Source organism: Convolutriloba macropyga, chromosome 15 (genome assembly GCF_964194025.1).
Source record: "Convolutriloba macropyga chromosome 15, txConMacr16.3, whole genome shotgun sequence".
Taxonomy (NCBI): domain Eukaryota; kingdom Metazoa; phylum Xenacoelomorpha; order Acoela; family Convolutidae; genus Convolutriloba; species Convolutriloba macropyga.
The window spans coordinates 34607304-34622052 of record NC_134482.1 but is presented as its reverse complement, the minus strand read 5'-3'; the positions used below and the strand labels follow the sequence as shown (position 1 = coordinate 34622052).

Genomic DNA, 14749 nt, shown 5'->3' with positions numbered 1-14749 from the left:
TAGGTTATTGGTGAATGCATCATTGAAAATAATATGAGAATACTTAAACGGGCGTGCTAGTTTTAAGTAGATTGAGTGGGGTGATTTGTGAAATTTTGAGCTGTAATTCAGCGGTAATTTAATATCGAAAAGAGCTGCTTATTTATTATGATTGCGCGACGAGAGCTGTTTATTTGTGAATGGTAGAAAGGTGTGAAGATTGGCTGTGAACATCAGGCAGTAATCATGACAAAGTGCTTCGCGAAAGGCATTTTGTGAAAAACTGTAAGATGAGACCAACAGTTTTTGGCCTAACGTAGTAAAAAAGAGGATATATGTTTCGGCACCCAGTGATTTTATGGCCACCTTTCTACAATTTGTGGTGTTCTATAGCACATTACTATGTAACAAATAGCGAATCACCCCAGTGCCCCCCTCCCCAGTTACAATTTATGTGTTATATAGCACGTTATTATGAAAAAAAGTAGCACGTGAGCCTGTGGGTGTTAAAGTAATATACCCAGTAAACTGTGGAGGTGGGGCACAGATCCAGAGTACGATTTTACTTCTCACTCTTTCGACTGAATGGAATTTAGAATTATTTCAGCAAGTTTACGCAAATGTTTAAAGTTAAAATGAATTCCATTACAAGAGTTCTATAACTTTTTTTGCTTAGATAAACGCTAGGCAGATTCACGCAGACAACTATGTCGTATTTGCTCGCAATCGAGTGTCCATTAATCGTGACGTGGACTTCGGAAGGGAGCTAAGCAATCAGATGTGTGTGGGCCCTGTCAATCTCACCAATTGGATTCTCTGTCACCCCAGAAAGGAGTATGAAAAATGTACGATATGGATTCAATCTTTGAAATTTAGTCGCGGAAAATCAAATTTTTTTCCCTGTAACAGAGTTCTGACTTTCATGAGTCGCATTTTTGGCTGTTTCTCATTTAGTTTCTCACAGTTTAGTGGTTAGATAACGCATACCCCCCTTTACCGTTAACATACCATTATGGCGAACCATAATGAGTGGCTATAATGCTAAGAACCCGAAATTTTTGTTCGTGCTAAAAAGGAATAGTTAGCAGCAAAATGTTCCATATAATCAACAATTTTGCTGCTACGCTTTGATTTCATAACCATTTCATGAAAATTTTTGTCCACGTGTCGTATTGAAATCGAACGTTTCGCTGGTTTGAAGTTCGATGCCTCCGATTCTGTAGGTGTATTAAATGTGTATCTTTTTTACGGTAGTAGTGCACCAGCAGTACTCATACAGAAATAGTATTACGGTTACATAGCAATTTAACCCAATACAATAATACCCAATTTATTAGCTCTGGTGTATTTCATATGGTGATTGTTCCATATCAAGTCGCACGGGGCGCTGAGGCATGGTCTTGGTCCGCGAGGCTGGCCTAATATACTTGTCTAATGTTTACGTTATGACTTATCTCTGAAGCATTATTATGCTAAATTGTTTTTCTGATCAATGATAAATCTAACAACGGGTAAGCTTCTGGATGTTTTGGGTATTTTTGAAGCATTGGGTATTTTTGTCCTGAGTTCCATTTCCCTCCTATTTTATATTGCTAAACCTCTGTTTCAAAAAACTGCACATGTGTGAGGGGGAGTGAAATAAGAGTAGTGAGAAATGGGGGGGGGGTGGTCTACCGCACAGATTTAGGATCCCTACCACCCAGTCTCGAACTCGCGCCAATATTTTCGTAATTCATAGAAGTGGTTTCGAGACTTAGCAGTGGTGGGATCCTTTTTGTGCGGCAGACCCCACCATTTTTCACTACTCCTAAGCAACAGAGGCTGGAACGGAATACACCCAAATTTTGTAAATTGGAAGAAGGAACCTCTGTCGTTTTCAGGTGGTAGTCTCTTCAATCATGTGCGAGAAACATTAAATCGTGTGCGTATTCGCGTGGAAGTACCTGAACAGTTGGAGTTGCAAAATGACAGAGCGTATGACTATGTTAACGCCCTCAGAAACAGACTGAATCCTGATGTAAGTATCCAAGTAGTCTGGTCGCTATTGATGCGGACCCCCCCCCCCGACCACTCATGTGGCTATTATCTCTCTGCCAAAGATTTTGATCGATGGCTCGCCAAAAAAAGTGGGAGCTGTTTTTCAACTTGAATAAAATGTTCATAATCATGCCTGTAGAAACTAAAACCAAATTTGATACTCTAATAATGATATGTATAGTGAAGACACTCTATCGGAACGTTTTGAATTCGATAAGAAAATCCTGTAGGCAAATGTAAGTAACGTAACAGCAAGAGAGGCTTGTTCAGGTTAGCAACTGGATGGTGTGGTAGGTATCACTTACGTTATGAGCGACTTTCAACCGTGTGGGCATCTCTGACCCTAATTTGTAGCCTTTCTCTAAGTCTTTGTTGATGGTATTCGAATACTTTTCCCTTAAATGCTGGTCTTTTTAAGCCACTTTTCCAAAGATTTGAATTGAACCAGAGCTGAGAAATGTTTGAGCAATTGGATGTTATCTTCAGCAAATAGCAATCCGACATCGTACCTTTTTCCATTATGCAATGTGGTGTTTTCAAGAATGCACAATTTCACTTCTTTAAATGTGCCTTTTAAATGCGCCATACGACTCCATACCATGACTTTACCTGAATAGTGAGTTCAAAATCCTGCTACATATTAGCTTGAAACAAGTCGAGACTAAACCTGAAGACGACGGCAAAGAACCACTTAAAACCCAACCTATGGGCAAGCAAACGGCTAATGGCGAGCACTTCTCGTCGGCAGCGAAGTACTCTAACGGGCGGCTGGCATGATACATCCTGACAGAGTATCATCTCGATGTTTGCATAGTAATATACAACCGGGTCTTGTATTGTCAGGTGCCGTTTTGTTTCCTGAATTGCATTAATGTTAACTACGCCGGCGCCTACATTCCAATTTTCCTTCATGTAAGGACTAACTTTAAACGGTTCGAATGCTTGTTTGTCGCGTGGTTTTACAGTTAATTCTACTAACTTGGTGTCAATACCCTTGACTGTTAGTTTCAATGCTCTAACGTGCAAAACAAGTCAACCTGGACACCTACGAGGATACCCACTTGGACACCCACTTAAACACCCACTTGGACAACCCACGAGACTTGGACACCCACGAGTTACTGCAAGCGGTATCGCACAAAACTGAAGCCGTGGTGTCTTTACCCGAAGAATTCGCCAACTGCAATTCGGTTACCTGAAGGAGGCCTTTCACATTACTGACAGTGGTCTAACTCAATGATTGCCTACTAGAAGGTTTATTTTGACGTGCGGCAGCATTGTTATTACCGTTTTTGTTGGTTGAAGGGGATTTTGATGGATAAACTCTCTCAGCTCCATGGAGAAGTGTGTTATGGGAGCTGTTGCAACGATCGCTCTTTCATTTCCTGGGTCTTGGGCACTGTCGAAACATGTGTTTTCCCCTTAAACACGAGAAGCATAGTTTCGTTTCGGCCACTACCTCGGCTCGCTGAGTGGGAGGTTTTTCTTAAAATACCCGACACTCCCAGATGCGGTGGTTTCCTTTACAAACAATGCAGTGAGTAGAGGGTAATGTTTTTCAGTTGCAGCCGGTTTCCATGTGCTTTTTTGCTGTGGGTTCGCAGCGAATGTACTTGAGGCAACTTTGGTGTTGGTTACTTAGTTGGTGTTGTCATCAGTTCTTGCCATTTTTGATATTCGTTTCATCAAGTCATATGCCTCGGCCTTCTGCTTCAACCAATCGCTGAAGTCGAGGAGTTTTAGCTTCACCCAATGCTTTTGGACCGTAAAGAGTGACCACGACTTTTTCATATTGGGCTTTCATTTTTTGCTCTGCTATTAAGTAACGAGGCGCTCTTCAAGTCAGCGTCTTGTGAAAGTGACTTAAAGACCCCGACAAGACTTGAGATGGTTGCAGAATGGTTTATGATATCACTCTTATGCATCTTCACTGGTGGAAAATAGCTGACTTTGCCTAAATGTGCACTGACAACTGCCTGTGGCTGGCCAAATTAGCGTTCAAGTGTCCTAAGTGTACTTTATACATTATTCCGCAGTGTCCAAACTCAGCGATAGCGCTCTTTGTTTTTCCAGTTACTATTTTTTAAGTAAGTCAGCTTGACATCATCAGTGAGTGACTTCGAATCTATGACATTTATGAATTGCCCAAACCATTCATGCTACTGTAGGGGGTTACCATTTTACTGCGACAGTTTCCACTCGAGCTGTGGATCGTTCCTCTTACTAGTCATTGCCCCCCCCAACTGTTTTAACAAATCCCCGGAGTCCAAAGAGGGAGCCGAAGGTGTGGAATGCGGTGGTCCACCCCAAAACAACGGCTTCGGAATGGTAGGTCCATACAATGGAGGAACGATGGGAGCAAAAAAAAGTTCGCGGCGGGTACTAGTGGAAGAACTAAATGGATCATGTTGCTTGAACTCTGATGCTACTCATGTACCAACAAGTGGAATCGAACAAGCTGGGACGGATGACGGGAAGCGCCAGACGTTTGGGTTCGGCAAAGGGAGAGCTGCATTGGTTGAGGGGACAGAAATTATTTGCATGTACCTCTGCTGTGGGGACGGTGGATACTTTACGTGTTTTACAAAAGCGTTTGTAGGAGAATTTTTGTGAGGGCGGTAACTGAATGGCATTGTCTGACATGGGGTTGTTGACCTTTGATGGGAGAGCTGGTGGTGCGGGAGCAAAACAAAAAGCTGGTGGAATTAACTGGAGTTGCGGGGCTATGGAGTTAAGGACCGGGGTTGGAATGGGGTGTGCATTTGTGTGCTTCAGGCTGATTACGTATCGGCGGATCATTAGCACGTGAATTCAATGGTGGTGAGCAGGTTCAACTGTCCCGGCATTCCTGACATGCGTTCGTCCAACTGCAGATTATCGAAATGCGTGATAGCCTGAGACAGCTGTCGGGTTGTGTTCGAGGCGTTTACTTGTGCTGGCATACCAAATTGTTTTGGTGGCGATGGAGTTGTATATTGAGGCTGTTGCTGTTCCTGAATGATGTGAGTTTCAAGACGTGCATTATTAATTGAAATACTCGTATTATTGGTATCCTCCGGTGCAGTGTTCCTGGCCGGCGTTGAATTGGCACAATCTTGAACAAGTTGCTCGCTCTTCACCGTGTTTCTTTCAGTAAACAATTTGCTCAGTTTACCTTTGTCGGAATCGTCTGCTGATGACTTTGTAATCAACTCAATTTCTTTAAGGGCAGGAGCAGCTACCTGCTTACGATGATCCTCCTCTAGCTGCTGAATTTCCAGTTCTCTCAGTTGCGTTTGTTTTTCAATTTCAAGGCGCTGCCTGATAATGCGCAGATCTGCCTCGTGTTGTTCTTCAGTTTCCTCCCTTTTCAGTGTTGATGCTTATTCACGTTGACGATGACTTGATCCCTTTCAGGAAGTCATATGCGATCCTGATTTTTAATGTAAGATGTATATTGCTCCGTGGTATCTTTGTCTTGGACTGAATCAATGTATCCTTGAGCGGCAGCGATATTTTTTTCATAGTTCTTAGTTTCAATCTCTAACCACGGCTCCAGATTTTTACTGGCGGCGTCCGGATCTTCAGTCTAATGCGCAATACCACAGAGCTCCTCATTCTTCTCAATTAATCTAGATAAGGCATCTTTACAATCAGACGTTCGGTCTTAACTTTCCTGTCCTGCTTAATAATATAATTGTTGAGGTCGCTATAAAAGTTACTAATCTCAGCCTCTGATTTTGCCCTCTCAGTGTAAACTTTCTTGACTTTGTGATGCTGCCATGATCTGATAAATACAGGGACCAAGTTTTTAATTTGGTACTACTACAAAAGTACACTCACATACACACAACATACAACTCAAATGCGTTAAAGCGAACCATAGTATGATTTTTTGCCCAGCAAACCACCAAACAGCAAAAGTGTTTGTCAAGTACAGAAATACCCGGCAAAGCAAAAGCAAAGGCGATAAGCACACGAAAGATGCGCACGGTGCAGCCAATGGATTAGTGTCTATAGAATATTTGGCTTACAGAGGGACACGATGAGCCGTTTGGCTCAACCTGGAGGGGGTGCCATGCTCACTTTTAGAACTAGAGACAATTTGACCATCGAAGGTATTGAGTTTGGTGTGTTGAAAATCGGGAGAGCATATTTTTATTAGGGCGCTACTGAAAAAAACAGCCACAAACTAGCCCGTAACTAGTGGGTAAACTACCAGTGAGCGGGTGGACCCCAACAACAACCCAAAACTAGGATAAGTTCAGGTTACCAAAGAGTTCAGTGATTTCCGCCTCCTCAATCGCACGGCGTTTACTAAACGTTTCCGACCACACTTGAGAGTTTATTTTGTTTGGGAGCGTGAGATTAAGGACCGGAAGGTCTTCTTTTTTTGCTAACACTATAGCGAGTGTTTTCATCTCAAGCGCAGGTTTTTGATGTAATGCTCTGTACCCTTTAAACTAGGGTCTTTCTGTTTGCTTAGACACAATGTTTTTCACTATATGGATGGTAACTAGAGTACTACGCTTGAGCTGATCGTAAATGTTCCCTAGCTGGGGCAATACTATCGCTTCTATTCGCTCCTGATACTTTTCAAGCATTGCAGTAAGCTGCGAAGGTGTTAAAGTCTTATTACTGTTGCTGCGATGATGTGAAAGCGAATTCTTCACTATACAAGAGCTAGGCGCTTTTTATCATGAAAGAAATGACTCAACTGGAACTGCGGTGTTTTTTGCATAGCGTTAGAGTTGAAGCTTAAACCCGGTAATGCGTAGACGTTATATTTTTTTTTACAATTTTGTGCCACTGGGGGCGCATTTTTTTGGCGTGATGCAGTGCACTTGCAGTGAGGATGAATACTATTAATCTTTTTTCCGTACATTGTTGACTGAAACTCGTTCAAATCCGAACGTTTTTTTTCAGATTCCCTACTTTCAGATTTTCTTTCCAGTTATGCCAATCTTCTGTAGATAAATCAGAAATCATTCAGGTAAACGAGAAATTATGCACTTAATCCAAAAATGAGCGTAATTTTGGATTAAATCTGAGTTATAATGTATTTTTTTTTGCAAAATTTAAACAATTGACCAAACTGACTTTGTATCAAATCGACAACTTTGTGCATTTAATGAACTTTTTCTAGAAATTGATGGGGATATATATATTTTTAAAAATGGTCAATTTTTTCAAAGTTTTTGCTACGCCTTTGTCAAGAAGAGCAAAAAACAGCAATTTGATTAATTCTGGATTTTGACCGAAAGTTGTCAAAATGATGTTTTTCAGGAAAAAATTCTAAGGGGTGGGTTATCGGAGACCAATGCTACTTGTGCTATCTAAATTTTTTACTACGTGAGAAAGGTTGAAATGTTTGTAAGACGTTAAGGAGGATTACCCTAGAGTTGCCGGTTTACAGTTCACAATATACAGCAAAAAATTAAAAAAACGAGTCTGCTCTATTTTTAAGTTCTGTTTTGAATTGATTGGCTGATGTCTCACATTATTATTGATTGATTGGTTTTTTTCTGATCGTTTCTGTGATCAGCAACAGGTTTTTCGATTGGGGGAGTTGTCTGTAGTCACTGCAGTGTTCGAATGTAGCAACTTTTTTCACTGTCTGCAACAACGTCTACTATGTGTTACATCACTTTCTCTGTCTGTTCGTATTCGCTCTGGCTGAACAATCATCTTGAGCTCTCTGGCATCGGAGAATGGGAGGTAATGCGTAGAGGCATACAAGAATTGCCATTGCAAGGATTTTTAATCTCTGGGAATCTTGCAACAGATAAGCAAAGAACAAACAGAACAGCCCTCCGAAATTGTTGAACATAAACTGTTACAGCCGGCCATTGGGACGATTGGATTCGATCTAGGGTATCTCTTATTGGCCTTCACTTGATTCTCCAACTTAAAGTGGAGAACGATCTTTCTAGTTCTCATATTTGAGGTTTTTTGTCATTGTTTAGTTGCGCTGAAACGTAGGTTTCTAGCAGTTATTAATTGCTCTTGAACAAAGTTTGAAGCAATTATCGTAAACTTGTTGGTCTTAAAATTTTTTGACTGTTCTTTTTTTTGAGTGACTTTCGCGAGACTTTTTTTGTTTTTCGTGATCTAAATTTTTCTTTCGCAATTTTAAGCAGCTGAACTCAAGTTGCGGCAGTTCACTGCTAAAAGTCAACCGAAAAGCGTGCCAAAATTTGCGTCATTTTTTTCACTCTAGGCGCTCTCCTTTTTCACTTTGTAGGCGCTGTTTAGGCGCTCTTCTTTTAAAACAATTCAAAGAATTTGAATTGTGTTGGGGCTCTGTATTTAGATCTAGTAAAACATTTCCATTATTTTTGAAGTCAGATTGAGGGTTTTGTTTGCGCCGAAACAGGAAATGCAGAAAAAAATGCCATTGGTTTTGCAGAGTAAAAATTTTCCACTCTACTTAACCACTCTACTTACTAAAGCAGAGTGAGAAAACGGTGTCTGAACAACAATTAGCTTTCTCACTTGTGGGTTTTTTTTGTTCACTTGTGGCAATATTCCTTCTATTTCTTTACTGTTTTTTTTTTCAATCTTTTATCGGACTTTTTTTGAATGGGTTTTCCAATCCGTTCATAGTCCATTCTAGGTCTAGTTTTTTGTTTAGTCAATGAAAGTTCTCTGAATTGTTTCAGGACTTGTCCTGTCATGCTTTTCCAATTAGCTTTACCTTTTGATTACGTTTTAGTGTTACATAATTAACGATCTTCAAGTTTTATTCGTGACTTACCCCACTCGCAGAATGGATTTGAATTGATTTCACTCAATGAATTACGCAATGTAGTGAATGTAGTCAATGCAAAAGGGCATAATCAAACGGGATAAACATATCAAACCCGGCCATTAGGTTGTTCAAAGTCCATTCTTCATTCTTTATTAATTGCTCTTGAACGAAGTTCATAGCGGTTATTGTAAACGTGTGTGCCTTTTTTAATGCAAAATTTTCGCTTGACAGTTTTGACTTTTTGGAGTGACTTTTACGCCCTTGACTTTTTGCGTTTTGCGTGATCTAAAGTTCTCTCTCAATCACAATTTCAAGCAGCTGAATTCAATTGGCGGCGATTTAATACTAAAACCAAATGAAAAGTGCGCCGAAACTGGTGCCATTTTTTACTTTAAATCTTAATAGTGGTATATGTTAACCTCTAATGTGGTTATTTGAAGCTCACTATTGAACTTTAGAACTTTAGTCACATTTAGCCCCCCCCCCCCCCCGACTGAAGCAGGCTGCAATTGATTAGAGCTCCCACTAGTCGTTCAAGGGCAATTCTTCCGGCGTTTAGTCGGTTGTTTTTCATATATTTTCATACAGGATAGAAGCGAGGCAAATTTTTTTTACTTTATCCACATCCACGTCCTCTACTTGTTTAGGTTCAGTTGGTATTGACAGTGTTTTCATCGCCAAAGGACGAAACTTACAATGCTGTGAAAACACTCTTGTGCAAAGACATGCCAGTTGCATCTCAAGTTGTTCTTGCCAAGACTCTAAATAATCCAAAGAAACTCAATCGAATTGCTCTCAATATTGGCCTCCAGATGGTGGCCAAATTGGGAGGACAGCTGTGGGAGGTGAACCTCCCCAGACAAGTGGTAAGTAAGAGAATTTCGCTAATATTTGGCAGACATGAAAACAAGCTTTGCTTAGATTGCTTACGGATTTCAGAGTACTCGATTCCGATGTTCTTAATTGATCTCGAACGAAGTTGAAGCAATTATTGTAAACGTATGTCTTTTTTATTTCAGAAAAATTTTTGCTGAGCAGTTTTGGCGTTTTTTTTATCTAGAACATACTTTTGCTTGAGGCTTTACATGGCTTGAACCCATTTTAATGTGTCACTAGGTTCTCAGTTGTAGGATCATGTCTAGGGTTCTTCAAAGTTTCTGAGTTAGCAGAACTTAATGGAGCTCGAGAGCAACTCCTCCAACTGTATTCGGTTTATGTTTGTATCTTATGCACAAGAGACAATCTATATCATTTCACTCTACTCGAATGACTTTTGCAAAGTCAGAACTAAGGAAAAGAATATGGATCAGCACATCTTTATTGCTCTAAAGGTGCATTCAAAATTTATTGAGAAACTCTGGTCTCTTGATTCTTTATAGCCGCCTATTATAGCGCTCCTATTTTTACAATTCGAAGAATTTGATTACAATTCAAAGAATTTGAATTGTATTGGGGCGCTGTCTTTTCTCTTCACACATTTTCGTGATTTTTGCAGTCAAATTGAAATAGTGATTTTGGTCACACCGAAACAGGAAGTGGAGCGAAAAAGCGAGTGCTTTTGCGACGTGAATTTTTTTCACTCTAATTTTAAAGTGGCTTGAGAAAACGGTGTTTGAACAATAGTTCGCCTTCTTGCTAGCGGTTTTTCGTTCACATGCGGCAATTTCACTTTGATTTTTGCTGTTTTTTTTCAATTTCTCGGATCGGATTTTTTTTCTAAATGGTGTTCCCAATCCTTCTCTTTTATTTAAATAGCGCATTGCTCTTTTATATACTCAGTAACAATATGTATATCCTAATCATATGTGGGACTTGCATCATATGTGCCATTGCACTACATGCAAATGTATAAATATCAGTTACTGGTGAATATATCCCTATTGGGAAAAGGCAACAGTTTCAAAATTAGTTGTTAGGTCTAGTTGTTGTTTAGTACATGAAAATTCTTTGAATTGTACGTCAAGCTTTGTCCTGTTATGTTTTTTACTTTGTCGTACGAAAGTTTTCTCGCTTTACCTTAGCTCACAGCTTGTTCAACATTTTGCGTGAAATCTTTTTGACTTCTCTTGGTTAGTTTCACTCTTCTCTCATTATGCTAAAAGTGTTTTTGGAGAACAGATGCTGAGCAAAGCAATTCAAAATTAACAGAATCAGTATCGAAAATCGAAATCAGAAGTAGAAACCGGATAAACCCGTAAAGCCCAATTTTAGATGCCCGTTACTTGAACTTTGTTCTTAGTTGCCAACTCTAATGCTCATTGGTATTGACACTAGACCCTGTGTCGTCTCACTACGAAACAGGAGTATGTTCAGCGCCAAAATGACATCCAAAAAGTTCGCACTTTAAAATTGTTTGCGTACCAAAATCATTTTTTTTCATAAGTTTTTTCTCTTGTTTCAATCACAATCTTGGTTATGGGAATCAACGGCGGCTATTTTTTGGCAATCTGTCAGGTATATTTGTAGTCCCTAAATTAGGGTATAATTTAAATGTTTACTTTTCTTGATTATTCAACTCCCAAGGTTATAGTCCTAAAGTGAATTGAATGCCAAGAGGGTTGCGTTTTTTTGATAAATTGGCGTATCTTTATTCTTGGCTAAAGTATAGATAGTAATGTCTTGAATTTGTTTCATTTACGAGCAGTGCGAGACTTTTCTACATGTGCTTAATATGAACATACAGATAGAATACTTGATTTTTCTTAGAACAACAGAAAGCCGGTTTTGGAAAAAAACCACCGAAAATGACGTGTGCATCTAAGTAGTACCAAACATATATGCCCGAATTCTTGATTATTAGAGTCTTGAGTTTTTGATTTCGAATATTAATTTTGAAAAGCCTATTAGGGTTTTCTCCTTATAGAGCTTATGTGTCTCATAAAAATGACAGTCCAAATCTAACCCAAAAAGTCAAGTGGTCTATTAAAGGATTGGTGGTCATAGCCACAAGCATCTATCGCGGCTATTTTCCGGCAATATGCCGGCTATGTTTTCATTGGGGAGTTTATTTCCGATGAGAGTCAGAGAGATTTATTTCGTTATTTTTCGTAGAGGTCTTTTCCTAGACCCCGCGAACTCATGATTGGATAAAAGTTTTTAAAAATGTGATAACTCAAAAACAGATAGCTTGAATGTTTGCACTTTCGTTAAAGGAATACACAGTTTAATGGGTAGTTCCAACTCCTGATAGGTTACTATAAAATTTCTGCTCATCGGAAAACTGTCGGGTTTATGTTCAAACATGCCAATAAAAAGAAAAGTTTTGCTCCAGCTGAAAACGTACCATTCCTAAATTATAGATATACACTCGATAACAATGATTCGTTAGTGAATACGTTAATTTTTTAATTGACTTTCGCTGCTGCATCACCTTCGCTGGTGCTCTTAAGGCGAAGGACAGTGGAGATTTATTCAGGTTGATTGTCCGATCAGATTTAAGAATACACACAACTGTACTGCTTATAACATGATCGGTAGCGTTAATATGTTCGGTTTTGATGTATTCATATCAAGTCTCAAGTGCCGCTGAGGTATGGTCATGGTTCACGAAGCATGATCAAATGCGGTAAGCTCATTTAAGCTCAAATACTGTTTCTGATCCCTTGTCCGGCCACTGTTCAGGCCCACCGACAATGAAGTTGTCATAGAATCAGTCAGTTGTTATAGAATCAATTAATTGTTACAAATTCATTGCAACTTCTGACATGTTTCAGCAACGTGCAATGTTCATTGGAATCGACGTGTACCACCAGGCTCAGGGTAAATCAGCTAGTGTGGTTGGTTTTGTTGCTACTAGAAACCCTGGTGCGTCCAAATTCTGGTCACAATCGTGGCAGCAAAACAACCGTGAAGAGATCATGACCAATAATTTGCGGCCAGCTATGATGAGAGCCATTGAGAAATTCAAAAATGTTAGTTATGTTTTTTAGAGTCAATTGTTGAAATAGAAAGTTCGGGAATGGGAACCGTCAAAATATGAAATAGTAATTTGTGATCAATGGCGGCATCTCAACCGGCTTTTATTGCGCTCCAATTTTCAATTACTCTCAAACGAAGTTCGACATGTACTTTTGGTCTTTGTTTCGCATGCAATTTTTTTTTTGTCTGATAGTTGTTTTTCGGTCGTGACTTTTTGTTCCCCAAAATCAGGACTTCTCGTCTTTAAAAACGGGATGAACAAGTAAAGCCCAAGGGAAATTTTGATGCTTTGCAGTTCTCAGAGCTTCACTGTTCCCCCATTGTACAAATCACTGACGCCGTTGAGAAGATCAATATGTTGTGGGGAAATTTTTGTGGTTTAGACCCCCACCCCGTTTTTGTTAGTCCCCGATCACTCCGCCACCATCCCTTATCCCCCGTCTCCAAGCCCTCTGAGTTCTATAAGCTCGCAAGTACTTTGAAAGTAATTCGCCCTTTGTTAGCGAGTTAGGTTTTTTACTACGTCAACCTACCTTTTGCCTGAATTGTTTTTATAGGTGCGAAGCTGTAAGCTGAGCGGAGCCATATTGCGGTGCTCTTGGTTTTCTTTACAATTCAAAGAAATTGAATTGTATTGGGGCAATGTCTTTTTAATAGCCGCGGAGTGATAGTTGAGGCCATTATCGGCCATCTCTTGGTTTTTTACGACTCGGAGAAGAGTATTGGTTTTCTCAATTTTTTTTTACCGGAAGTACTATTCGTTCAGACGGCGTTTTGACCTAAAAACGAAAGTGAGCAAAATTCCTGTGTGAACTATTGTTTTCTGAGCGAGAGATGTTTTTTGATTATGCGCTGCATTCAGTGACTGACCTTTCGACTATGGCACATATAGATCTCGGTTTTTAGCTTTTTGTGTTTGGCCCAATTTTTTTGGGCTTGTAATTTGTTTTTAATAGCCACCCTCGTCTTCTCAGCCGGCTATTATAGTGCTCCTATTTTTTTTCGTCGCAAAAAAAAATGTTTCGCTTTACCTCTAGTTACTGGTGAATATATCCCTATTGGGAAAAGGCAACAGTTTCAAAATTTGTTGTTAGGTCTAGTTGTTTAGTACATGAAAATGCTTTGAATTGTACGCCAAGCTTTGTCCTGTTATGTTTTTTACTTCGTCGTACGAAAATTTTCTCGCTTTACCTTAGTTCACAGCTTTTTCAACATTTTGCGTGAAATCTTTTTGACTTCTCTAGGCTAGTTTCTATCTTCTCTCATTCTGCTAAAAGTTATTTTGAACATCAGTTGCTCAGCAAAGCAATTCAAAATGAAGAGAGTCAGTATTAATAAAATCAAAGTCAGAAATAGAAACGGGATAAAACCATACAGCCCATTTTTAGATGCCCGCTACCTGAACTTTGTTCTCATAAGTTTTAGTTACTCTCTATAATGCTAATTGGTTTTGGTAATAGACCCCGTAGCCTCTCACTGAGAGACAGTAGTATGTTCAATTACGAAATGACATCAAAATAGATCGCACTTAAAAATCTTTTTTATACAAAAATCAATTTTCGTTGATATTTTCTTTTCAATCCCAATAGAGTTATGGGAATCAACGGCGGCTATTTTCCGGCAATTTGCCGGGTATGTTTTATTTGTAGAAATAGTTTTTCTTCGACGTCATTGAAAAGTAGCCCTCGAAAATTGATACCACAGTGTTTTGCAGAGCCTAATAATGCTTTTGAAGTTCAAAATTTTGCACATATTTCTTGATTTTTAATTAAAGGTCTAGTCTTTAAATTTTTAACTTAGGTCTAGTTTTTTGTTTAGTCAATGAAAGTTCTCTGAATTGTTTCAGGACTTGTCCTGTCATGCTTTTCCAGTTAGCTTTACCTTTTGATTACGTTTTAGTTTTTCATAATTAACGATCTTCACGTTTTATTCGTGACTTACCCCACTCGCAGAATGGATTTGAATTGATTTCACTCAATGAATTACGCAATGTAGTGAATGTAGTCAATGCAAAAGGGCATAATCAAACGGGATAAACATATCAAACCCGGCCATTAGGTTGTTCAAAGTCCATTCTTCATTCTT

At 39.4% G+C, this 14749-nt stretch overlaps 1 protein-coding gene across 1 annotated transcript in view; it reads left to right on the top strand.

Annotated features, from left to right (window-relative positions):
• The window catches only part of LOC142354299 (piwi-like protein 1), a 90348-nt gene that overhangs the window by 56190 nt on the left and 19409 nt on the right, over window positions 1-14749 (top strand). Inside the window, exons 11-14 of the mRNA XM_075406562.1 lie at window positions 656-824; window positions 1860-1996; window positions 9394-9612; window positions 12460-12657. Coding sequence (XP_075262677.1) covers window positions 656-824; window positions 1860-1996; window positions 9394-9612; window positions 12460-12657 — 723 coding nt within the window. The remainder of the gene's footprint in view (window positions 1-655; window positions 825-1859; window positions 1997-9393; window positions 9613-12459; window positions 12658-14749) is intronic.